Source organism: Anser anser, assembly GCF_964211835.1.
Source record: "Anser anser genome assembly, chromosome: 1".
NCBI lineage: Eukaryota > Metazoa > Chordata > Aves > Anseriformes > Anatidae > Anser > Anser anser.
In genome coordinates this window covers 43,160,582-43,188,198 of record NC_139720.1, presented here as the reverse complement: position 1 = coordinate 43,188,198, position 27,617 = coordinate 43,160,582, and the positions used below count along the sequence as shown (strand labels likewise).

The 27,617-nt window shown below is 35.0% G+C and overlaps 1 protein-coding gene across 7 annotated transcripts in view; it reads right to left on the bottom strand.

Annotated features, from left to right (window-relative positions):
- Positions 1 to 27,617, bottom strand: part of PTPRQ (protein tyrosine phosphatase receptor type Q) — a 138,406-nt gene that overhangs the window by 96,635 nt on the left and 14,154 nt on the right. For 6 of the 7 annotated variants that reach the window (XM_083819710.1, XM_083819707.1, XM_083819711.1 and 3 more), the window contains 15 exons: positions 27,126 to 27,395; positions 25,646 to 25,906; positions 24,044 to 24,174; positions 23,732 to 23,861; positions 20,786 to 20,936; positions 20,140 to 20,246; positions 19,539 to 19,636; positions 15,525 to 15,687; positions 13,903 to 14,163; positions 10,624 to 10,784; positions 9,529 to 9,640; positions 8,477 to 8,703; positions 6,097 to 6,166; positions 3,580 to 3,779; positions 2,071 to 2,320 (listed from right to left, as the gene is read on the bottom strand). In XM_083819710.1, coding sequence (XP_083675836.1) covers positions 2,071 to 2,320; positions 3,580 to 3,779; positions 6,097 to 6,166; positions 8,477 to 8,703; positions 9,529 to 9,640; positions 10,624 to 10,784; positions 13,903 to 14,163; positions 15,525 to 15,687; positions 19,539 to 19,636; positions 20,140 to 20,246; positions 20,786 to 20,936; positions 23,732 to 23,861; positions 24,044 to 24,174; positions 25,646 to 25,906; positions 27,126 to 27,395 — 2,592 coding nt within the window. Of the gene's footprint in view, positions 1 to 2,070; positions 2,321 to 3,579; positions 3,780 to 6,096; positions 6,167 to 8,476; positions 8,704 to 9,528; positions 9,641 to 10,623; positions 10,785 to 13,902; positions 14,164 to 15,524; positions 15,688 to 19,538; positions 19,637 to 20,139; positions 20,247 to 20,785; positions 20,937 to 22,007; positions 22,629 to 23,731; positions 23,862 to 24,043; positions 24,175 to 25,645; positions 25,907 to 27,125; positions 27,396 to 27,617 lie in introns of those variants that run through there. The other variant, XM_083819713.1, reaches the window with a different exon arrangement.

The window sequence follows — 27,617 nt, the reverse complement described above, 5'->3', positions numbered from 1 at the left end:
TGTAATTCATATTTAAAAGAAAAGTAACTTCTTTTAAGCATTTTAAAATGCATTATTATAAAATCAAAGCCAGAAAGGTACCATCTTTGTCAAGAACATAGGAGAGCTTCAGCATGGCTCAGAAAATTCTGGTTGGAAGGGACAAAAACAATTTTCAGCATTTTAAAAGAAAACATCACTGAGCTATACTATACTATACAGTAGGGATATATCTTGATATTTCTTGTGCGGCCAGATGGGTATGACAAAAAATCCATGTCATTTTCTTGTATGAGCAAAGTGGTATTTGAAACAAATGCACTCTCCATCCCACCACCTGCTATCACAAACCATGACCCATCAATTCCTCTCCCTTGAGCCTCACCTCAGACAATCCAGTGGTGTACTGAGATGCAAGGTTTTGGCCACAGGAGAAACTGGCAGCTTGGGGTGCTAGCTGGTGTGACACTAAAGAGATTCTCATAAGTATAAGGCATTTGGAAAAGGGAAGTGGATTTCAGTAATTGCAGAGAGACGGGATGATGGCGTTTGATACTGGAGGAGGTGGTGGGCTGCTACAACAATTGCAAAACAACATTCCTAAAATCATAGCTTTACTATATAGGCTATATAGATCGATATACATTCCAACATATAAAGACATCTTTCACACCAAAACAAAGGAAAGTTAAGACTGTAAAAATCATGAGGCAAAACATCTATTATTTCATAATGCCTTCCTAACAAATCACCAGCCAATGCTATAATCAGCCTCAGAAAAGTGTCCTTAGCATGCAGGCATGCAGAACTCACAGGGAAGGACATTAACAAGCACCTGAATGTTCATGAGGTAAAGACCCAATACAAGTGGATCCAGAAACTTGCGTGCTTCTAAGAGGAAGGACTTACTAAGCTGGTGGCGGGGGTGCTGGTGGGTCTGTGCACACCACCACCCACATAAACCAGTAACCAACTTCCCTTTTCCCAGACCATGCATTAATGGATGAACTCTGGTTGTAAGAATAAGTACTGATAAGGACTGAAGATCTCTTTGGTTGACATCTTTCTGTGTATTTCTGTGTAATTGGCAGAACCAAGCCCTACAGCGTAAGCTTTCCAGCATTGCCCAACATTTTGTTATTACCAGTGCACCTATCTTAGAATGTTAATAGGATGAAAAATGAACTGGACAGCAGCCCTGCAAATCTTAGAAAAGAAACAATCCAAAACTTCATTATCCCCAGACAGAACTGAAAACAAAGGATATTTTAATTCTAGCAAAGCCATTCAAATGAACAGTGCTAGAAGAGAATTACATTTATTTTCATCTGAACAGTGCTATGAATTTTGGATGTATGAAAGAGTAACAGTAATATCAAACTGAATCAGGCAAAAGCAGGATGTACTAGTAAAAAGAAAGCCAGAACAGCATTCTTCCAGAAACATACATTTTTGGTATGGCTGTATTAATAGTGTTGCCCACTACCTAAATAATTATAAAACTTCTGCTCCTGGATGACTTTCACTTTCAATTCTAAGTATTGTGAATATTCCAAAAAACAACTTTCCTAGTGATTAGAGATTTCTTCAGGACTGTACAACTTTCTGCAACAGATCCAGATTGAGGAACCATTGGAAAGGAGTTTTCTCTATACTGCTTGTTTTTCCACAAAACCAAAAAAGCTTTAATTTCATTGCTATGTATACAATACATATGTTTTTTGAATATTATACCTGATACCTGTTCCCTTAATTTTTAATTCTCCTTCCATTGTACCATTAATAACTGCAGTTCCTGAATTATCCTCAGTTTTCATAAAATTAAGGAGGAAAAAAACAATATCTATCCTAGGCATATTTGATTTAACTTTTCACAGTAACTGAACTCCCACCCACTGGATAGTGCTAAATACATTATGTGCACTTTCAGTTGATTTCATCAACTTAAAAATTAGGTAACCACATACATCTAAGTGTGTGATACAGATAAAGATTCAGACTGAAGTATATTGTAACATAACTTCAAGTTGATATTTTGCATGTTTTCCTACAAATCTGAGAACTTCATTTCATTTTGAAAGCAATATATACCTGATTCTGGTGTCCGGACAATTGCACTGTCAATGTAACCTGCTTCAGTGGTAACCGCAGAGACTTCAAAAAGATACGTGGTATATGGCCTCAGGTTAGTTATAACAAAACTGATCGGTTCATTCCAAACAGAGCTCATTTGACTAGATGCCTCTGTACTTGATGCAACGGTAGTCCTTGAAGGAATTGTGGATTTGCCAAAAGTAGTTGAAGGAGTAGTAGTACTCCACAAAAATGATTCACTGTTATCCTAATAAGACAAAATATGAAATATGATAAACAGAAATTACACATTTGTTAATAAACATAGATCAAGAAAGGCAGACACCCTTTGAAACTGGTTCTTATTTTTATACTTCAATACCCAAATTAGTTTATCATTTCATTAGGTGATATTGCTAGTACATCTTGTTAGTGACAATATTATAGTTCCTGCCCTTATTCCAAAAGATTTCAAACATTATTGAACAAACATATTGAACAGGCTCCATTTAATTATTCAGAGATTCAAGTTTTAGCATTCAGACTCCATCTCTCCAAAAAAAAGTCCCCCTAGAGAGGTCTTTCTACGTACATATACGTTTCTATGTATATATATCATATATGTGGTTTGTGTATACATACATATATATAGTGTGTATATATCTATCTATATATATATACACACACTACTTATATGTAACAGGTAAGACCAGACAGGGGTTTCCTGATCCATACTGTCAGGAGACAGCTCTGAAAAATTGATAGACATTACAATAATCAATGTTTATGATTTAGTAGGTGGTAGTCTCTCTTTCAGTTCTAAATAAAATCAGCATAATGTTATGAGCTTTCACAATGCTTAAAATGATCTTGAAAATAAAATCTGAAACCCAAATTTTTATCACTAAAAACTGCACTTTTCAATAAGTACTAAGTCTAGCATCCTGAAAAAGAACTTAGGCAATTTAACATCCTACTACATCACAACACTTTGCTCAACATAAAAGAGAAAGGGAGAATAAGGGCTGGAAAGGAAAATGTTCTTCAAGAAATTCTGAAAGGTGTGCACTGGTTGAAATTCAGGCTGAAATCCAATGGATAGTCAGAATTCTTAAAATAAGCATTCATTGACAATTTCTGATCAACCTGATCTACAAACATTGTTAGAAAATCACTTTGTTAATTCTAGTTCTTTTTACATTGCTATGAAGAGGATTTAAATAACGTTGAAATTTGATACACAAAATAGAGCACAACTTAAAATATACAAAGCATTATTAAATTATTTATAAAAATAAAATATTAACAGTTCTATGTGTCCTCACTGACCAAAACAATGAATTCTTGATTTTCCAAAGTGAAAAGGTTTTCCTTCACCCATTACATCCTGCCTTGGGCCTAACTTTTTTACAAAGTTGCAATTGTTCTGAAAAGCAAGCCAAAAATTTTTAGGTCCCAAAATGCAAATTTAAAACTATATTCTACGGCTTGAGACTATTTCTAATTTAAAAGGTTTATAGCACTTACATTACATTCTGGTAACCTCCCAGACAGAAGGTCCTCTACTTTAACCAAGACATCTTTCACTACAATTCCACTTCTTGCATGTTTCACACTAATCTTGAAACTAGTTATCTTTCCATTTGGTTGCCGAGGGAGAAACCAGATCAGATTTACAGCTGAATAATTTAAGGCTTCAACTGTGAGATTCACTACTTTACCTGGAGCTTGAAAACAAAACAAACAAAAGCAGTGAGACATAGTTTTCTTCTCAGGAAATACATATTTCAGAAACAAATCTACCATGATCTAAAATGAATTTCATTATCATTTAGTACTACAGTATCCAAGGAACCCATTATATTTCAAAGATTTCTGCTTTCCTGTTTTCATTAATTTTAACTTCTAAATAATCATTTGAGCTAAACAATTGAAAGAAAGGTCTGCTTGAATATGTTTTTCACTCAACTATCCACTCTACTATCATCTATTAAACTCCACTTCAAAGCACTAGAAAAAAATAGCCATTTTTATTCGTAATGCCATTTCTAGGTTCTTTGCCCTAGAGCAAAGAAATACCAATCGTTCACAAACATACTTAAAGTAGGTGATATGCAACCAAGTCTTTTTCCTTCTAGTTTAAGTGACAAATATAATTATAGTAATTAGTTTGGTAAACTTAAAAATATTCTTTGCATAAGTAAATCATCTACCATGTCAGAAGTAGCAAACAAGTTTATTCTAACTGAAAAAAAATTAAAGTATAAATATTGACTTCTTTTTCTCATTTTAAGAGCATATGACAGTATTGTGTGTTCTATTTTACTTTACCTGCATGATCTTTTCAGCTGGATACAGATTTTTGGTAGCTTTAAAAAGTTCAATTTAATTTGAGTATTCATTATTACTGCAAAAATTGTGTTCTTTGTATCAATGACAGTTTCCAGGACCTCGTTTCGGAACTGTTTTATTAAGCACAGCACAAAGGAATGGGATGTGGCATCTAAACAAGATTTTTACATGCTATCTGAGCTTTCCTTTGAATTAAAGCACTGCAGGTGACTTAGCCCTGTTTAGATAGCATGGGCAGTAACAGTTCCTGTGACAGCCACCCTTACTACTGTGAAGAAAAGGGTAAAAATATATACATATACAAATGTTCACAATTACAGATCTTCCACTGCTTAACTAAGACAAATCCTCCATGCCTTGTGTTTTGCTCTTGCTTAGGCCCTGTTGAATTAGGGCCTTATTTATAGTGTTCTTTTATAGATCTTGTTTTTTACTCCCCTGGACTACAGCTTTTTTATTTAAGAAGTTTTATCTTCTGGTTAATTTTACTATTTTAAACTGTATATGTTTATTTTGATTAAGATGTTGGGGTTTCTTTAACCATCACAGGGAGAATTAAAAAAAAAAAAAAAAAGTAGTATCAGTGACACATAACTTTCACCTACAATTTTAACAGACCATCCAACTACATTAAAAATAAGCATTTTTACTTCTAATAAAAATGTGAGCAGAAAGCATCAAAGAGTTAAAAGCTAATGTTTTCATATGGAAAAATGCTAGTGTTGTCCTCTGTCAAATGAGTAAATGGAGCCCACTAAAATTTGGTTTTCTACGACCATCGAATTACAAAGAGTAGTGAAGAAAAATTATTTGCATAGTTCCACCAGGCAAGTTCGCTACCCCTTCTCGTATTTGGTTTCATAACTCATTGTGAAATCTCTTGCAGAGTAGTAATTTAGCCATTAACTGAGGTTTGACACTATGCTGTTTGCCCTGCTACAGAACCAACTGTGAGTCTTAAACACAGAGGGACAGTCACCAATATGGCAGCACAAATTCTATATTTCACTGAGACTTGTTCATCCCAACATAACTGGCCTGGAGCCATCTCTTTGGCCAAGGTTCTGCTGTTCCTGGAGTGCTCCAAAGAGCAAGACCACAAATACTAAATTAATTATGGAAATTTAGACTAAAACTGTATCTCTTTTTATTCTTCCAAAGCATCAAATCAAATTTTCATTTCAGTTATGCCTTTTCCTATTTTTTTCCTTCAGAGTTAATAAGTATAAACTTAGTAGAATATATTCTGTGCTGGGCTTCTTAGAAAAGGTACTTGATTCCAGCACTAACCAAATAACAGCTTGACACAAGGAGTCAATGTAAGTACTCCCAGTCTCCTAGTACTGCTGCAGGCAACAGCTGATGGATCTGCTTCAGCGATCATTCTGCTCTCCTGTGATCCTGCTTTCAGGGAGCAGCCTACCTAGAAACTTGCATAGGGAAGAAAAAAAAAAAAAAAGAAAGAAACAGGCTTTGCATATGAGAAACCCTCATATGTGCACACCCTAAATGCTGTTACTAGAAAATAGGACAAAATGCACCTTTTCTAGAGAGTGAGAAAATACAGAAAGAATTGTGATTTTCTTCAAAATGTATCAAAATTTGTTCAAGTATAAAACATGGAATGTCAGGGATATTTTATTTGAACAAATTACAGCAGCTCTATTTAATGAACAAGTCTATTAAAATTACCACTTTCTGCAGTCTGAAAAAGAAAAGGATCACTAAATACTCCAAGACCAGCACTGTTCTCAGCAGCAACCTAAAGAAAAAAAAAGAAAAAAGAAGTCTAAGTAGAGAACCTATAGGATGTATAGTGTCAGGGACGAAACATACAAAAGTTTGCATAGTAAAGATGTTAGCTATACACACTGATTAGCTTTGAAAATGAAAGTGTACCATTAGCTTTTAGAGACCACTGCCACACAGTGACATTATAGCAAAAAGTGGAAATTTTTAAAAAGGACAAATTTTATTATGTGAATAACACAAGTACTCTCCAAAGTTCAAGTAGCAGTAATTCACATTTTAAAGGAATATTAATGTTCATGCTTTGAAGCATAATGTTGCCAGTAATTATCTGAAGTTTAGGAAACATCTCACTTGACTGTACGTTTTCACAAAATGATCAATAAGGTGTTCAAAATTATCTGTAACCCTCAAACATTTAACAAATCATCACTTTTATCTGCTATTTCTCTACAAATGATTCTTCTTCAGATATAAAGAAACAAAAGTAAGACTGCACTGTCACAAACAGGTTGGAATGTTCAAAGCTTATAAGAAGTTAACTACACTCAGTTGTACTGCCATAGTATTTACCAGAAGGAATTTAACAAGGCCAAACAGGTACCCTAAAACAATAAGGAATTTTCACCTAAGTGAAAATCAAGAGGTACTTTTAATTGACACAACCAACCCTCTCTCCACCTCCCCCACCGAAAATAAAAAATAATAAAAAAAAGTAATTACTCAAGACAAGGAAAACATAATGGTTCTTTCTGGCTACATCTTTGAGGTAGAAAAATGTTTCTACATGAATGGTTATTGACTCTGAGGTTGCTAGCAGGTCAGCCAGTCAGGAAGCCCACCAAAGCAGCAGATAATGCAACGGTCCTCAGCTTGCCAACAGACTTTTACTTATGCATGACTAAAGGCATGTGGTTCCTGCTAGGCAGATGTTGTTGGGTCACAACTCACTTTCATGAGTCAAATTCTGCTTTAAGATCAATGTTTAAAGCATGAGCAATTAGAAGAAAAGCCTCCCATATATAGCAATAATTTGCCTTCGTTTGATAAGTGTATGATTTAAAATGTACATTTTTTTCTAGGAAAAAAAATCATACACAGCAAAGAAGTGAATTTGCAAAACCTTTCATAGTGAATCCCACATGCGTGCTACTGAGGTACTCAGAATTGAAAACTGAACTCTTAATAGCCTTATTTATCTGGATGAATTAATTTGCTTACAATCTAAATGATATATATATATATTTAATAGTAGCTGAATTTTTAAATTTCTTTTCATTTTTTTAGATGATCAGAGGCAGGAGATCAAAGAATAAATATTCCTGCAGCTGTGTATATAGGGGCTTTTATCAACATGGTCATCACTACTAGATTCACAGTGAGCCTGAGAACCTTTCTACCATAGCAAGCCATCATTAGATATCTACTTTCTTACACATGCACACCACCTTTACAAAGGATCACTGGCATCACAAAAGCATGTTAAAACATGTTACTTCATTTCATCCTTGACACTAAAAAGAAGCACCTATCCAAGGTTCTTATTAAAGAGGAAATCAGGTGAAGAACTGCATGGCAAATATTGCCATGAGAATAGTAGTTCATTTCTGTCCATCTGAAGTCATTTGTTCTTGAAGAATTCAGAGTTGGATCAGGAGTCCCTATTCTCAATGCAAACAAATTCCACATAAAGAACTCATGAAAACACATGTACTGATTTTCACAGAAGATATTCCACGTGAATATCTAGGAATAAAATCTATGGAAAGGAAATGGAAAAGTATGACATTTTCTTTATTTCAGGACATGACACTAGGTAAAACACTTGAGCTTAAGGAAAGCAGACTAAGGTGTTTACAGGCCACATATAAATACATACTCAGGCAAGAAAACTCCTTCTTATTTCCTTAATTCTAAAATCAAAGAAAGAATTACACACCAATATGCTTTTCTGGATCTGGTTGAGGTGTTTTGGAAATCTATGCATAACATCCAAAGTGCATCAGTGGTTTGAAAGATCTCAATTAAAATGAAGGACTTAGACATTTTTGAAAATTCAAACCTTTCCTCTTTACCACATAATGCTGTATGTTAATAATACATTAACAGAATTAACTGTTTTAGAACAATTTTGGCTGGAAATTATTTAAAGTGTATTTAAGAAACACTACAATAAACAAATACCTGACTAATATATTTTGTTATATGGCAAAAGTAATTAGCAATGCACTTCAGAAAACACTGTATGCACCTAGCATAGCCTAACACAATGTAAAACTAGGCATAATTCAATAATAATAAAAGCCATTTATAAAGCTTTTACCGTAATTTCGTAAGTTGTTCCAGGGTTAAGATTGGTAAGAAGAACTTCCAGACTATCTGGTTTTGTTGTGACCTGTGTATATGCTGTTTGCATCCACGGGCAGACCTCTTTATATTTAACAGTATAGGAGAGAATTCTCCCATTTGGACGCAGTGGTGTATTCCATGACAGCAGAATTCCAGCAGAGCCCACTCTTTCACCTGCAAGAAATATGGGGGGCCCAGGATCTAAAATAAAATAAAACAAAATAAATAATATGTAGAAAACAGTAATTAATTAAGTTTCCAGACAATAAAGACACCTTTAAGTTACTATAGAGAAAATAAATAATTTGCTAGAATAAATAAGATAAAATACCAAAGACTAATGTATGATTTAAAAATAAGCTTTTTTTTCAAGCTAGGGTACTGTTACAGAAATGATTAAATGAATTTTGGAACGCCAAGAACATTCTTTTGTAAGAATGCAAAAAATGTAGTGCTCAATATCTCAATGGAAAAAGTAGAGTTTAATGTCAATTTAATATTTCAGACATTCTAGAAAGTTTCATTTCAGATTTTAAATTAAAAAATTAAGAAAAATGCATTCTCTTACAATACATGTCTAATATGGCTACATTTTCCTGACACATCTCAGAAGTCTACTACTATATGTATAAATTGAACTATGGATATTACTATGTGACGCTAACAAATTTTTCAAAAGCTTACAAAAGTTTTTCTCCCTTGTGTTTTTTTTTTGTTGTTGTTGTTGCCTTTTCTTTCTTTCTCTCTCTCTTTCTTTCTAAACAACCAAGCTAATGGATGAATACAATTACTACTTGCATCCAGAGTTTCTCCTAAAATACCTGTTAGGGAAACTTTCATGCTCCCATAGAACACCTTCAATTCAGTACCTTGTTTTACAGTTAAGATCAAAAATTCTGATGATTATTCAAAAATTATTATAATTTCTAATAAACTACTGTGTATATAGAAAATACAAAAAAAAAAAAAACAAAAAACATAGTTAACAAAAAAGCAATAAAATGTAACCAGTCATTATTAACTCACTTGTCACGTTTGTTGTCACTGTTCTACTGGCTGGAGAACTGTACAGTGAAGAAGAAACTGCTGAAACAGTAACATTGTATGTTGTTCCAGGTAGAGTATTAGAAAAGTCAGCCTAAAATATAACATGGATTCAAGTCTTTTAGAAAGAAAGAAAACCCAACAACAACAAAACAACAACACAACCCCAAAATTTTAAGCATTGCATTACTGAAAGTGAGCTGTTAATAAGCTTTTAGAAATACAGCAGCATTTGCAACAGCAAAAACAGCAATTCATATTTGTTAGCTACAGCACAGCATTTCGCTAACTTATTTAACTAACCTCCATAAGATTTGTATAACATTCAATATTAAAGAACAACAAAATTAACTATTAATTTTATCACAGAATGACCTATCAGTGTATCTATAGAGGTGCTTCTGCGTCACACTATTTATCTAAGTATACATGAAACATTTTAAAATCACTTCTAGAGAGAATAAACACAAAGCTAATCTGAAAAACTTCCAGGTTTCTGATTGTTAAGCTAATCCATCTTTCAAGATAAATATACTTTAAAAACTTATAAGCAATCATTTATACAAAATACCTGTATCTTTGCAGTTCCAATATAAAACAAAACCAAACCAACCAGAATGGCCATAATTTCTGTTAATATTATTATATTTTCCAGGCAGAAGAAAGAAAAATTGCTCCTATTTCTTTTCGATGCCTCAGCAGCAAAATGTTGCCTGCATTAATGATTTAAGCACAGATCTTCCTGGCAAGTACACAATTAATGAGCCTGTATTACTCAATAGCTCTGCCCTTCCTTTGTTAAACTATTCATGAACCCTTGGGTGACTGTCTGTATCTTTATAGCAGACAAAAAAAAAAAAAAACAAAAAAAAACGGTGCAGGGGTGGAGGGGAAGAAATTCGCTAACCGCTGTTAGGGAACCAAACTCTGGATGCTGAAATTTGCTTTCACCAATTTTTCATTAATACTTTCACATTCATAATTGCATTAAATAGCTAAGGAAGCAACTTGCATCCCTCATCAGCACAGTACATAAGGAAAAGCTGGCCATGCAAGTCCTGTAATAAAAGCACATACTTGATACTCCCTAACTCCAAGATCTAGGATAACAACAGATCCATGATCAGGAATAAGATCCACATGAAATCTGTCCACATGTCCGTATGGTAGTCTCCAATACAATGAAAAAGAATATGATGAAACATTGAAGAACTTTAGTCCTTCTGGCTTTGCAGGTTCTGAAAGAGAATGATGAAACAGAGTAAACCCTCTACAAATGTATCAGTAGTTACACCTAAATATCAAAGCATCCAAGAACAGTTTATTGGGTGCATGAAGGACAACTGCTAACTAGTCCAGATACAGAAGCATTTTACAGTACCGCTGCTATAATACTTCTGAGACTTGGTTGATAATCTCCAAACTATGCTGTGTAGGTATCATGGAGAGCAAGCTCAGGTATCTCTGGCTAGTGTTTGGTTAACAAGGAATCTCTGCAGTCTTGATGTTTCTGCTGTACTAAAACTTTAAGGTAGCACTGCTGCTATAATAACTAGTGTTACTGTTGAAATTCAAGCTATAGACAGTGTTTGTTCTGTTGCTTGTTACAGGGTAGTTAACTCTTTTTTTTTTTTATACTTTTCGTATATTTGGAATCCCAGTAATTCCAGGAAGTATAAAGAGTTAAGTCTACTAAATTTGGTTGTTTTACTCCTTTTATTAAGGCCAAGTTTTTACATGCTCCTGCAACACCATCTCACTTTCTTCTTTTTTCTGCCCATACACACACCTTTAAATGTGTATCATCGATTCAAGGCATAGCAAATAATCAGATGCAGATTCTTCGATAGCTCATTAAAGCATTATATATCTTTAATATTGTATAATTAATCTAGCTGCACAATGCAAAGCCATGTGCATGTCTCCTCTCTGCTTTGTAAAGTACAGATAGCTAAGCATACCTGCCAGAGCAAGCCCAGTCATAGATTGTCACATTTCAGATCCACTACCCTTGCACTCAGCCCTCTGACTCTCTCACTAACATGTTTCTTCAGAATTCAAACCAAGTCTTCTAGTACTGTTTATATATTAATATCATTAGCATCATAGAATCATAGAATATCCCGAGCTGGAAGGGACCCATAAGGATCATCAAGTCCAACTCCTGGCACCGCACAGGTCTGCCCAAAAGTTTAGACCATGTGACTAAGTGCACAGTCCAATCTCTTCTTAAATTCAGACAGGGTTGGTGCAGTGACTACTTCGCTGGGGAGCCTGTTCCAGTGTGCAACAACCCTTTCAGTGAAGAACCTCTTCCTGATGTCTAGCCTAAAATTCCCCTGCCTCAGCTTAACACCGTTCCCGCAGGTCCTATCACTGGTGATAACGGAGAATAGGTTACCTATAAGGTCACCTCCATGATAACAGAGAATAGGTCATTCTTTTCAGTCTAAATATCATATACTTCTATCCTGAAAGAGCTCCACATATTTTTATTTACTGTAAATCTGTTGAGATTATATATACTTCGTGAACTTTTTTCACTGAATTTTCAGCTCCAGCTTTGCCATCAAGTGTTCTGAAATATTCATCTATCCAAATATTACTATTAGATTTTATATTCAATCTATATCTGTCACATGTATACGATTTTTACTTTTTTTTAATACTAACTGAACAACAACAACAAAAAATCTATATGGAGGAGTGCAAGTGTAACTGAGAACATAACTTCTTCCTTCTATGAAACTTACTTAGATTTTAAGTCCTACTGTTGTCATCAGCACTACTATTACCACTGATGTTATCATGCTTGTACAGGTGTTTTATACAAACCCATGATTATTCCCTCAGTATACAGTTAACACAGTACTTAAACTCATCTCTTTACTTCAGTTGAATTACTTCTGACCCAGCAATAGTGGACAGCCTAGAAACATCCTCACGGAAAGAGGAACTTAGTGCCATGAAGCCAGCGCTATTCCTACCATTATCTTGTGACTGAGAATTACCATTTCCACTGATGCTGAAAAGAAGTTTCAGTTCTCCCCTCTTAAAGATTTAACCATATCAGGAAATGCATACATGCATGTGGTTCACTTGAGCCTCACTGCGCCTGCTCTTCTACAGTACTCTTCTCCATTCCATGCACACACGCACACATTTCTTACTAGTAGTGTCCAGTATAGTTGAATAAAGTATATAGCCAGTTTATTTGTGTAAAGCATGGTTAGAACAATTTCCTGTAGATTTCACCTACAGAACTAGTTGAGGTTGAGTAGATAACATCAGTAACCATGGAGTTCAAAATACATGTTAATTTTTCCAAAAATTAATCATTATAAACCAGCAGGCTCAGCATCAAATTTCATTCCGTTGAGATGGAATCTCAACACATTTAAGACAAAACACAATTAGGCCAACCAAACTGACTTTAATCTTCCCTCCATTAGAAAAAAAAATATTAATTGTGATTAAAGTATTATAGCATTGAGGTCTTAGTTCAAACTTTAAAAAACATGTTAGATTCTTCTTCCCTCAATACATTACCTTATAGTAAATGTATTTCCACCTCTATGTCACTGTATTTTAAACACTCTATTTGACCTATTTCTTCAGTCCCCTTTATTATGGCAGAAGCAACAAGTTTGTCAAGCACTGATCCCATACGCAGGCATACAAACATCATGACATTTGGACAAAGTAGTCAGTCAATGAGAACTTCCAACACTACTCAGGTCTCTCTAATACCGCCATGTAATTGCCAAAAGAAAAAAAAATATAAAACATAGCATAAGAAAGTAGTAAAAGAAATCTGTTGAGGTAGTTCTGGAGCATCTTTCTGTCTTTTAAATTCCGTCTGTATTTCACATTATTACATTACATTAAACTGTAGACACACAGGTCAAGATTGAGTTTTTATCCTAGTGCTTTAATCACAATTTTGGTAAGAAACAGTCCTTGAATGGAGCTGTTTACAATCTAAAGCCTTAACTCTACAAACATTTGTAAACCTACTTTACTTAACTTCCAGTGAAAAAACTACTGAAATCAGATGAGGTAGAGCTCAACTTGTGCATAACTCTTCACAGGATGAAGACCTGTGAAATAATTAAGATACTAAAAATGGTCAAAAGACATGCATCACAGACAAAGTGTATTGTTTCTGGTAGTGCATCACTTGACACATGTTGCATAGGTTATAAATAATGTGTGTCCATGACCACAGTAACATATTACATGCAGCCTCCCTTGAAATTCCCATGTTATTGAAAAAAGTGATATACACAAAGCTAAAAGTGCACTGGTACTGACAGCTATCATTCACCAGCAAGGAGAAAAAGAAACCATACAGACCTGTTACAATTTCAATGAAAGCAGAAGCCCCTTCAATATTGCCTTGTAGTCTTCGCAGAGTGAAATTATAAATGCCACCAGCAGTCAGATTTGTAACACTGAAGTTAGACACTGCTCCTGGAATCCTAAATTTGCTTATAAAGGTGCTGTTTGATAAAGATGCTTTATAAGAAGTGAAGTTAGTCTTGGTTGGATTCCACATTAAAGTTGCTGATGAAGTATTTACCATTTTTAATACCAGACCGCAGATCCCAGCTGGTTCTACAGTAAATTCATTCAGATAATTAGAGAAAATTTTAACGTATAAAAGTAGTGATTTTATTCAATTAAATGTTTTCTAACATGCTTCACAGAAAAGAAGATTTTTAAAAATTGTTCATCGGTTCACTTAGGGACGGAGTAAGTTGCATAGAAACAGTGATCAACAATTTTTTCCTTGTTAATTATTTGTTTTGGTTATATTAAGACTTCTAAAATAGCAGATATTTATTTACAAATAGCATCTCTATTACTATGTGAAGTATAGCTACTGTTTAAAAATAAACATTTGCAGCCCTTCTTAAAATAAAAGAACCTTCCATGATTATATTTCCAGAAGCTTTCTTTAAATCTAAAATACTAATTAACATAAACCCATTAAGGGATGGATTATTAAGCATGAAAAAATCCTAAAGGCTTGCCATTACAATGATGAGAATACTTTCTGTATGCTCTATCCATATATTGGACTCACTGACAGCAGTTTTGAAAATACTTGCAAAAGACAAAGGGAGCACCTTCAGGACCAAGATGATGATTATTCTGCTGCATTTTGCATTAATGAGAATGCAAAAACTAGTTTTGTTTGTTTTTTTTCTGTGATTCACTGATCTTTGAATAACTAACTGCAGAGCCTCCTTGACAGTTAAGGAGTTCTAGTTCCAACAAGCCACAGAAAACCCATCAAGGGGAGGAGGACTATAACATGCATGTGTATAAAACTGGGGGTTGATTTATATTTTGATTACATTTAGCTATTGTATCTCCTTTGGCAGGTCAAAAACAAATATAAATCCATTTCTACAGATTTCTGACACATACAAACTCTCCTTTTTTATGCAGTATCATAGGAGAGTTGGAAAACATTTGCTCACAGACAGAAAATGAGTGCAAGATTCAGGGTTAATACTCTGGACCTCGTTATGCAATCTGATGCACAATTTCTCTTCTCACTTTTTTATGTCTTCTGTGCTCTTGTACTGGAGCAATCCTGAAATCCACTATAGGGTTGCAAGAATTTACCAGATGCAGAAACAATCATAAACAAAATGCAAAGTATTTTTTAAAGTATTGGATGAAATTCTGGCAGTATTTATTCCTGATGAAGCTGTAAGAATTTTGAGTCCACTTCTTTTTTTCAAATGGGTATCTACAGCTATGTTTAGACTTTAAATTCAACCCACTGCATTACAGACAAGGTTCCTCCTTAAGCAACTATCACAAGAGGAGGAGAATTTCTCCCCCTTAGTTAGACTTCATTTTGAACTCTGACACTTTTGAGTCACTTACATATGATGATTTAAATGCCTCTGCACCCACATTTATCATTATTCAAAAAGAGACAAGTTAAGAGGTGTCCTTACTTGTGATGACACTTCTCTCCACAGCCACAGAGGAATCCAAGCCTTTAACTGTCCTTAACTGAAACAAGTATTCCATCCCAGGGGCCAGATTTTTCACTACAGCTCTGCTATCATAAACAGTTGTGGTAAGCAACTTTTCATTATTCATCAGACAATAGGAAACCTATGGAAGAAGAGTAATTTTTATATCCAACACAATTAAGTATAATATATGTTATTATACTTGAATATATGTATACACTTGTATTATTATATAAACAACTATTATTTATTACATAATTATAAGTAAAAACTATATAATCATAAGTAATTTCTTATACGTCATTTATTATTTCACTTCATAAAATTAATGTTTAGTGATTCCAACTATGTGTTTATATAAAAATATTTACAATATCCCCAAATACTTTAAAGAAAAAAAAAAATCAGAAATATGACTTAAATTTTATGTTATGTACCACAACACTGACCCACTACTTACTCAAGATTCCTTAAGAATTATGACCTAAAGCAGTGACCTTAATCTTTAAAACTGGTGAGGAAGGTGAAGTTAAGTCAAGGCTTACATGGCTTTGCTCTTGGAGGGAGGATAATAAAGTGTACTCTGACCGCTCAGTCATACAGCTGTACTAATAGGCTGTGCAATTAACTACAAGATAGAATAAGAACAGTCACTGGGTAAAAGAGCAGCCCATGGATTAATCAACAGGATGGGATAAATAGTTTTCTATACTGAAATTTAGAAAGACACCTCAGAAATCTTAGTACCTTTCTGGCAAAAAAAGTAAAAAAATAAGCAAACAAAAAATAAAAATCTGTGCATTGGTTAGAGCTGAGATTCTGAAAAGAGCCCCAAAGAATCAGTCGCTCAACTCTGTTCACTGGGATACCTTGAAAACTCACTGCTTTGAACCACTGAAGAGAATAAAAGTGTTGCAAGTGTGTTCACTGCTTTCACATTTGCACTAATGGAAAGCAAGGTGCACACTGTGTCTGTCCCGCAGAGGAGGGATCTGGACAAACATCTCCAGCACTCATACATGCAGCCATGGCAGACAGCACTGAGAGATCAAGAAGACCTGCAACCGCTTACACCAGTGTGCACTGTCTTGTCACCAAGAGCAGAGAGACATGGTAGTGATCTGAAAATACTTTGGTTCAGCTGCTGTTGATTTGGGGAGGAATGATGCAGTTCCCCTTGGTATCTACATGTCGTACCAGCACAGCACCTGGTAATGCACACTAAGTCTTGGAGACTGACATCAACTCATTAGAATTATGACACTGCAAAATGCTAGAAGCAAAGCTATAAATTAAAGATTTACATCTAGCATAAACAAGTTAGGAAAGTACCTTTTGTGTACCCTTCACTCCACAAACTACAATATATTGCTTAGAAGGTTGGTGAGCTGGGATAATAAATTTTAAATGACTAGTAAAATGATCCCTTTTATGCAGGTGCACCTTACTAAGCAACCAGCCTACTGAAACCTTCCTCATTAAAGATTTATAGACAAGCTCATTTATTCAGATAAAGCACTGTGCAATGTGGCTGCTTGCTCCAGAGATACCAATACCAAACAATAATACTGTGCCATAAAGATCAATATTACAGATGACAATTACTTTCCACAGGATGGTAAAAATAACCTGACCACATACAAAAGTATATCTGAACTGGTTCACAACACAAACAAGAGAATTAAATTAAATTTTGAAATTTGTAAAAGTACTCCAGGCTACATTAGCAAATGGTGCTGTGGCAGATTAACTAGCTAGTCTTACTCACTCAGATCAATGCAGCAGTACACTAATGAAGAGAGAAGAAACACTAAGAAACTATACTAAGAATACTCAGATTTCAAATTTTAGGTAAGGATATAATAGGAGTCGGGGGGGGGGGGAATTAGATACTGTAATATTGGGGTATAAACGATGTAAGACCATTACAACAAAGTACTTTGTCACATGGTACTACAAAATAAAGAATATCCTAGTCAGTGAGTTAAGGGTACAGGGCTACACCTTGAATTCTTTATTGATTCAAATGAAACATTTAAATAACAGTAGAAGAGTTCACTATTGAAGAGGTTTTTTTGACCTTATGACCGTGTTCAAACAGTGACTGCAAATGGCAAAGGATATGCAAGACAGGCTGCAAAAGACAGGATACAAAAGAGACTGGTTGAATGGCTCAGTGAAACACGATCCACAAACTAAGTGTGTAGATGTCATAGTGGATTGTTTCTGACCAGAGGACTGGAAGAACAGAAACTACTCTAGATTTTGTGCTAAGCATTGCAAAGGATATGGTTCAAAATACAAATGATGAACAGCACTGTAATACTAACCCTGAAATATTAGAACTTATCTTCTCTGATAGAATAAAAAATGTCTAGCACATTTAAATAGAAAAGGGGAAATACTTAGTCAAGGAAATTTAAAGAAAATCATGATGAGCAGTTAAGTCTGCAAATGTTCGTCACAGTATGAAAAACATTAAAATGCTACATTAAAGGTTCATATATATAATAACACACAAACAGCTTGCAGAGGGCGTATAGAAATAACCAAGGTATATGAACAGTATAGAGGATTACTTCAAGAAAAGTCATCCTTGAAAAACATAAATCATGCTCAAACAAGAAAAATAAGAACTACTAACTTGTCTAATTCATGCAAGCTAACCTAAGAAGCACAGGGAAGGGCAAGGCAGAGCAGAAGCAGAGGTCAGCAGGCCAAAAGAGTCAGAGGAGCAAATTAAAAATGGCATTAGAATTAATGAAAACAGTAATTTAGAAATTAAGCTTAGAATTGAATTAGATGATCTTTAATTAAATTGGATGATCTTTAAGGTCCCATCTAACCCAAACCATTCTATGATTGTATGATTCTATGGGGCTGTTACTAGCTGACGAAAATGCAAAGGAAGCACTCAGTAAAGACAAGCCCATATAAGAAATTGTAACTGAATTTTTTAGGTGGTCAATGATTTTCCCACACCAGAATCATTATCAAGTATAAGTTTAAGTCAAATTCTGCTGTCAATAGTTGAAATGTCCACTGAAGAGGTTTTTTAAAAAGTTTGACAATATTCATTAGAGAAGTAATTGCCAAGGAAAGGCATAGAAAGAAAAACCGGAAAACACCATTATACTTTTGATAACACCATTCTGCATCCACATCCTAAGTGAAAGTCCAGTCTCAAGAAAGCTATCAAAGACAAATATTACATGAACTGTAGAATGATATCCACGTAAGAATGGTGCACAAAAGACAATTGAGAAATTAAAGCCTATAAAATAATGAAAGGGATGGATATGGTGAATATAGAAGTCCTAGCTATTTCTTAAACCACACAAAGGAAAAGAATACCCACATTAAAATAAAAAGTGTACAGTTTCAAATAGGGCATAATGAAATTGTGTAGTATGAACAATTAATTTCAGGAAAGGTAGTCACTGTTTTTCTCATGTATGTTCAGATTTAACCTGTAACTCAGGAAATCACTAAATTACTTAGTGCTTAAGGCTGGGAAGGCCCGGGAGGTATTAAATATTGGCAATTTTGTCTTGTAAATTGTTACATTAAGAAAAAAATGAAAATGTTTTACTCTGGAACTTTCAAAACAACACATTTAGATCCTTGTATATAAAACGAAATTTTTATTTTGCAGTTTAATTTGTATTACAAATTCACAAAGCTAAGAAAATAAGTTATTGCATTACAATTGCATTTAACCTTCAATTTATAATTTTCTTCACTGTTGCACATTAGTTGAAAAATCATTTTGAAAGCTTTTAAAAGCTTAATTTTATAATCTTTTACAAAACTGTTATGCAATATGAAATATGTATTTAGCCGACCTTCTCTAGAAACGGTATTCGCCCACGTAGTTTCACGGTTTATAAAGACAAATAATTATTGTTGGGTTTGCAGTACCTGCAGTATAATAACTTCATTGAGAAATTAAAAAAGATGTAAAGGATTGCATTGTTCCCATTCTTATCTCACCTGAAACATATCAAATCCTCCTCTTGGCAGTTTCCAAGACAAATAGACTGTATTTTCTTCTTGCCCAAACACCTGTAAATCTGATGGTGGATCAGGATCTGAGGTAAAGATAAGAGTAGATGCAATATTTAGTATCAAGATATTCTATACTAATTTGAAGGAAATTAACATCTACAGAAGACTCTGCCGTAATTCATTATTTTATAGTTCAATGCAGTTACAATTTCATTTTGTACTTAAGAAAAATCTGAAAAATTCAATTCACATCTACGTATTAGCAACAGAATCCAAAATAAAAGCAATGTTTGTAATTTTTTATAGAAAAGGTGTATCATCCTAATAATATACTGTTTCATCTATTGGCATATTCCCACTGAACACAAAGGAAACTTATTTGTGTTTAAAAACCTTTTATTTATTTATAATTTTCAAGGATGTTTAGCTTGAAAAGAAAGATGTTACTCCATGCATTGATTTGATTGATTTGAATAAAACCTTGCACTGATTTAATAAGAAATAGCTTTTCTTAGACAGTACATTAAAATGCAACAACCCTACATATCTGATATCACTAAAAGTTATCAATAAACTGTGAACGTACAGGTGCTAATCTTGAGGATGGTGGGGCGGCTTCTTTTTAGTCCATTGGTTGTCACAATACTGATTAAGAAATCAGTGCCTGGCTGAAGATTCTCAAATTTGTACATTCTACAAACATCAAAAAGAAAAGATACTGTGTTCTTTAGGATTTTTAAATACATGTGTCTTCATAAGTTTAAGTCGTTATAGCATTATGAATATTATTTACACATAATGTGTGGATATACATGCATATACTGTCAGTCAACAAATTATTTTAGTGTGATACAACTATCTTAGCATGATAAAATCTTCATTAGGACACATCACTCCATGATAGCAAGTTCAAGTACCAGAAATTCTTAAAAGATTAAATTAAGCATCTCGAATGACACACAGGTTCTACAGGCATTCACTCCAATGCAATATTTCATTTCTTCTTCTTTGTACACAGGTATCATATGAGAAGTCATTTGTTAAAAAATGCAATTCTTAAAATGGTCTTTTTTCACATGGGTATAGTAATGTATATCAACTGAAACATCAGACATAAATCCCATGTAAATAACTCTGCAGACTACTTATTTTAGATATACAGTGCAACATCTATTTTCAGATCATGTTAGTTATTTTTTATATAGTTGAATATTAAAATGTTATCCTCATACCTTATACCAGAAGGTAACATTTTCTCTTTGTTGAAGATCTTGCTGTTTATTGAAAGAACATATCCATCAAATTTATTTTGGGCTGGTGGCCACGTAACAGTTATTGATTCAGAGTCTCTGCTATAGTTCAGATATTTAACTGCATTTGGTACTGTGTAACAATAAAACAAAACACTTTTTTAAATACATTTTAGATATATTACTCTATGGCAGGACTTATTTCAACAGACTGTGATGAAAACTCCAAAAAAATTATGTCATGTCCTTGTTTATCTAAAGTGCACACAGAATAATACAACTGCAGTAATGTGCATAGGGACTTTCAATACCACTAGATCCAAAGCCAAACTGATTGCTTCACTGTAATGCTGCTTAGTGTAGTTTGAACATCACTGATGTGAAGTTCCTCAAAACCCAACAATTTCTTAGAAAAAGAAATGTCAGCATAAGGGCTAATATACTGAGCCAAGACCTAAGTATCTTGTATTCAGTGGTGGCCAAAAGCAGATGTCTACAGAAAAGCAAGTCTTGCACATAATGATAATCATCTTCAATAACTTCCCAGGCTACCATCTCCTACTGTGTATCCAAAGGATTTTCTGAGCCAAACCACAATCGTAACACAAAATGTCCTCTGGCCAAGAGTTCTCCAACTTATCTACAAATTTAATAAACAACTATTTCCTTTTGCTTGGTTTCTATTTGCTCTCTTCCATTTCACTTCAAGTCCTTAGTTCTGGTAAAGGAAATGTCCATGAATTAGTTCTTACTCTCTCCATAATTACCCTTCCATGACTTACCTCTCACAAATGATTTTACAGACAACTACCATTGTTCCTACATCAGTTTTAGCCAGTGGTTTCTTGAAAGCAAAACATTACATATCTTTGATCACACTTGTGCCCTCCTATGAACCTTTCTTGATCTACCGTACTATACTTCTTCAGGTTAGAGACCAACTAGAGGAAAATCTATCATGTGGGATCCAACAGCCAGAGAGATGTGAGGCTGCTGCTGCCCCATGTCCCCACGTCCAACCAAGTTGAAGGTGTACTCCCACAAGGCACACGCATACAGAGCACACATGCACCACGTATACATTTTTGACCAGCTGCACTGATCACAGAGACTCAGAGCACTCACACGAACACAGACAGCACTAATGGCCTCACCCTGCTCTCCCGCTGACTGGGAATGGATGTCCATTAGTGAGAATACTTACATACAGACGTACAAGGTGCGTGCCTCCCGCAGCTGGGCTCAAACACTCAGTCTGCCCAGTAGCTGCTCCTGGAGCCCAATCTCCCCAGCTGCTGGTACCAGGACACACAAGCTCCCAAGGTCACAGCCCCACTCTTAGCTGGACCATCACACCCACTCACACCCACACAGCTGGACAGGATTTTCCAGGTCCCAGGTGCCGACTGCCTATGCTCACACAGATGCTCTCGCAGCTGGAGCTGGCCCTGAGAGACCCACTCACCACCTTGCTCCCAGGCCACTTCGCCTACTCCCCACCTCATCCAGCGTGATCCTCAACAGCAGCCACACACTCACTCGCTTGCCCACCCTCACAATACTCGCTGGCACCACAGACCAGTGGTGTGACCCCAGCTGCAGCACTCGCACCCTGGTACACACAACATGCACCCAGAAAGTTAGAAACAGCATAGCCAGCCAAGCTACTGACCAGCAAATCATTTCCATAGGACTGGTTGTTTTTACCCCCTTAACCCTCTAATTTCTACATTTGCTCCTCCCCTTTGGTTCCTCCCCTAAACATTCCATATTAAGTCCTGTGCATTCCTGAGCTGCTTTTCCCCCGCACCCCATCACATGTCCTACACCCCTAGGCAGCAACCTCCCGTAGTCCAAAATCTGATCTGGATAGCTGCTCTCCTTGACTTGATGGGCTGCATGCCTGGGCAAATGGGGCTCTGGCTCTCCTTGGACAGCCCTGGGAAGGGCCTTGACAGGGTTTTTATTCCTTGGAAATCCTTAATTTGGGTTTCTACCTGGCAGTGTGCTTCTCTGGGCTTGTGTTTGGGCTTTGATGGGCTGGTGGCTCCTGGGTGGGCCTAGAGTAGCTTGGCAGGGTATTATTTGATCTCCCCCTCCTGCCATTTTCTTTCTCTCAGCTCTGCTGTGGTTGTGCAGACAAGCTTTTAGCACGTCCTAACAGGACGAGAACTGCACAGTGTGTTGAGAAGGCAAGAGTACTCGGATTTCAACAAAACAGCACAGTGATGTTTTCTGTTTTGTTTTATAAGCTCTCCTATCAGCTCCTCATCACCTTGAATGCGTTTTAGTCTGCTGCTGTGCTAATGCTAATTTTTTCATGGAACTACCCATCCTATACTCAAGATAGATATGCAACTGAAGGAAGACTCTAGCAGCTAGAAGAATGACAATGGGACTTATTATTAACATCGGAGAACTAAAACAGAATTGTGCTGCTGAGAAGCATACGTCCTAACCTAAAGTAAAAATAAATGTAGAAAGCCCCATATTTAGTCCTGATGTAAGGGGGGGCCAATGAGAGAATATCAGAAAACTAATTCGGTTCTGAACACGTAACTGTGTTCAAACTCAGCAGTAAAGTAAAAAATCAAATATTAAACAGAAATCTATGGAAAAAGACTGCTTTTTGTAATGCTGGTAGACAGACTGTCTGGAAGTACCACTTGTACACCTGGAGCATCCACGTGCTTGAGTCATTATGTTAACATCAGAAGTTCATCATCCGCTACAACCATATTCAAATGCATTTACTTTCAAAGGACACAGTCAAAGAATAAGTAACAATGAAGGAGAATAAAGAAGAAATTATGAAAATTATTTATCTACTTTTCTGTACTTGAAACAAAAATAAAATTCCAGGAACTGTAAAAGAAAATAGATATACGTAGAGGAAAACAATGCTAAATATAACGACACAGGTCTCACCTGTTTCTATTTCCTTTGTGACAAAAATGCTGTCTCTAAAACCTTCCTTTTCTGTTCGAATTGTAAAATTGTACAGCTTACCAGGAATAAGGTCGGAAAATGTTGCTGTTTCTTGCCTGACCTTCTGGACCTACAAAGCCAAATAAAGCTTTCACAGAACTGCTTGCAAAATTTGCTTTTATTATGTTAATTACACCTCCACCTATTTTAGTGGGAGACATAGCTTTTAATTTAACCTCTGATTACTTTATGTAAGACTTTAAAAAATATAACTATGTTGTCTATGCACAAGTGGTCATTTAAAAAACATACCCTGAAAGCACTTGCACAGTTTGTACATGTGACTTCATATCGCTGAAAATCTCCATCAGCACGGTCCCAAGCAATTTCTATTGAAGTGTCTGTAACATTACCTTCTCGTACATTGAGTGGAGCTGCCAGACCTACAGGAAAAAAATAAAATCCATTCCTGTTCAATCCAACACTTTATGTGTTTCCTATGGCGACATAAAAGTGAAGACAATCAGTAACACATTCAAACAAGTAGAGGGCAAAATCTGATCTCAGACATGCAAACACAGAGACGTTCCAAAACAGAAAAATGGAGAAAGAGCAAGGAGATAATACTGACACTACTCAGAGAGAATTGCTTTCTTGCTTATCTTAAAATCACATGGGGCTGAACATGCCGATACTCCTAGGCAGGAAAATCCTTCAGAATGAAGTTAATCCCTCCAATACTACTGCAATAATGCTCACAGTTGGCCTAAATTTTGCCAGAAAGATCAGCAAAACTGGGTAGACCAGGCAAAGCAAATACTCTTTATCCCTAATTAGTATACCTTTGTATAATATATTACAGATCACATTACAGAGGAGCTTCTAAATTTGTCTGCATTTCTTTCATCCCATCCCAGCTGCTTCTGGCTGGAATGTACAAAATTTACACATTTTCTAAGAGAAACTCCGATTTTTTCTTTCTTCCAAGTTTTTGGGGGCACAGGAGGGACAGATCAAAACTGTTTTCTAAGGAAAGGTTATGCTAAGTTTAGGGATTGCTCTCACACAAGCAATCAAAAACCAATCTTTATTAAAACTATATTTTAAGAAAAATAATCTTTCAAGGCTTTCACTATTTGGTAAATAATTTTTCTTTTTTCCCCTCATTCTCTTCTTTCTTCTTTGCTTCTTTTATCCTATATTAGTGGTTCCTTTTATAATACTTCCACTCTGAATAGAAAAGGATTGCAGAGGAAAATGGTAAAACAGGAAAAAAAAAGTCCTGGAATTACAATTATCATAAAAAATAGAAAAGTCAAAATGCAGAATTTCAGTAGCTATTTTAAACAATTTTTAAGTCCTTATTAAAATTTCTTTTTTTTTTTTTTTGAAAGACTTTGATAGAAGAAGTCACCTTTCCACAATAGTTTTTAATGTTTTTGTTTGATGTTGAATTTATTATCTTGAAACTTGGGTAGTTCAGGTCTATTCTTACTTGCTTAATAATGCAGTGGGAGGAATGAGCTTATTAATTTCAAGAGACAGAAGCAACTCCATTGATGCTGATTGCCTTGACTAAAATAAATGGTCAAACCAGGTCTTGTTTCCCCACAACAATCTAATACAGACTGAATTCCTGAAATACTTGCTATACATTTTATAGACTTGATATAACAAACAGAGTTTAGAAAGTTTAGTGATGATAAGGGATAGTTAAAGTTTTGTTTAGAAAACAGCTAGTGTATAATTATTAATCTCTTAGTATAATTAGTATAATTAGTATAATCTCTTACACAAATATATCAGCGTGATTTTTAAATAATCTGTCTTTTCTAACTGTACTGACAAAAATATAGAATAGAAATCAGAATTTAATATTGTGCAATTTTATAGGAATCAACTTAAAATACTCACATGTTTTTACACCAGTTACATGGTAAAAGGAGCTCAACATTTTTCCGCTTTTTGTGGAGACACAGAAATCATATTCTGTTCCTGGAGTAAGGTTTTCAATTGTTATTTTACCATCACGTTTCAAAATGAAAGTTGCATTAGGCCCTCCATTAGTTGTAACATATATGCCATCAAATACTCCAATATCAGGCATGCGAACAAATAATACCACAGCATTGCTATAAAGCACATAAGGAACTACAATTTGAACTGGCTTGGGCTCTAAAAGAAGAAAATAAAATTGCAACATGTTAAAATCAGCTGAAAATAATGAAAAGGACACAACAAATCAGAAGCAACTGCCCTGAAACTATGCTTGCATGGTGCAAGTGAACAGATATCATAATAAAACATGTCATTGCTCAGAAACAATAAACAACCTGATTTTTTTTAGGTGTTTATTACTAGAATCCTGAAACTCTTGGCAAGTGATTTAGCATCAAAGCAAGTTAGGCTTCCAAAGGTGAATTACCTTTTCAAACACAACTGCACCAAGAAAGAAAGTTAGTAAGGATAGCTGAAACAATACACAGAAACATATATGTGGACATGGAATTAAGCATGGAGAATGAGATATGTTTGATGGACGCAATATTGACCTGCTCATTTTTGTTCCCATACAGCTGGTTCTTACAGCTGTGAAAAATCCCATTTGTACTTTTCTGTCATCTGTGTCCTGAATGAGGTATTAAATCTAATGCTATATGTAAAAAAAATAAAAAATAAAAAAAGACTAAGCCAGCTACCCCCCAGAATACTGTTATCATTTAGGAAAAAAATGACAACATGGCATTTTATGTCTATAATCTGACAGCTGCAGCCTTTACATATCGTATATATATCATGACTGAATCCTGTCCATTCCTTTCACATATGCAAAAAAAAATTTATACTACTCCAAAAGCATTTCAATATCTTGGTGAACTAAGGCTAACACAAAACACCTTTCAATAAATAATTTAGAGCTTTTACCCTTGAGGTACTACTACTTCTAACTCTAAATCTTTTAACAGCACCTTCTCACCTGTAGTAGGGTAATTCTCTCATATTTCACAGAACACCTAATACTTCTCCACCAAAATAAAATAATAATAATAATAATAATAATAGTTTCAACCATTCTGCTATTTCAAATGAATGATTCACTTAATTTCTTCTGTCAGTGGAAAGAGGATTTCCTGCTCTGGTCCTCATCACAGTTAAACAACATTCAATACTACCAATATGTTTCCCAAGGCTTTGAAAGGTAATGGCATCTGCTCTGCCTTTAAGAGTTAGGATTGGATGAACGTATTTCATATTCTAGTTTTGATCCTCGGCTATTAAGCAAGTCATCCTGATATGCCAATCTGTTAGACAATAGTAATGACGATGTATTGTTAAACAAAATCTGTTAGACAATAGACTATAGTGTAGTTTCCAGTGTTTAAAGATGTCTTACTTAAAGTGCATTGAATGGTCTTCGGTTCACTCATATTTCCATTATTCACACTTGCCACTGCTATTTCATAAGACATTCCAGGTATTAGATGATCAATCTTAAATTCTTCTGTATTGTTTACTAAAAACTTCATAGTTTCACCGATGTCTGCACTAGGTTTCACCTGAATGTAGGATCCCTGATCCTCTTGCAACAGCTTCCAGTGAAGAATTACACTCTCTTCTTGTACATCCTCAGGGTAAATAAAAACAGCTATAGGTGGACTGACAGCTTAATCAAAGAAAAAGAATTTCAGTGTAAAACCACAGATCAAACATACCATCACTTTACAAACCCTTCCCAACAATGTCTTTTGGTACATTTTTTCTTCTAAATATCTTATGATTTTAAATTTACTAATCCATTTAATTATTCCTTACAGTAGTTTGTAGACAACTACCTCTTACAGACACTTTTCCTCATGAAATAGTGCTTTATTTTCCAACCATATTC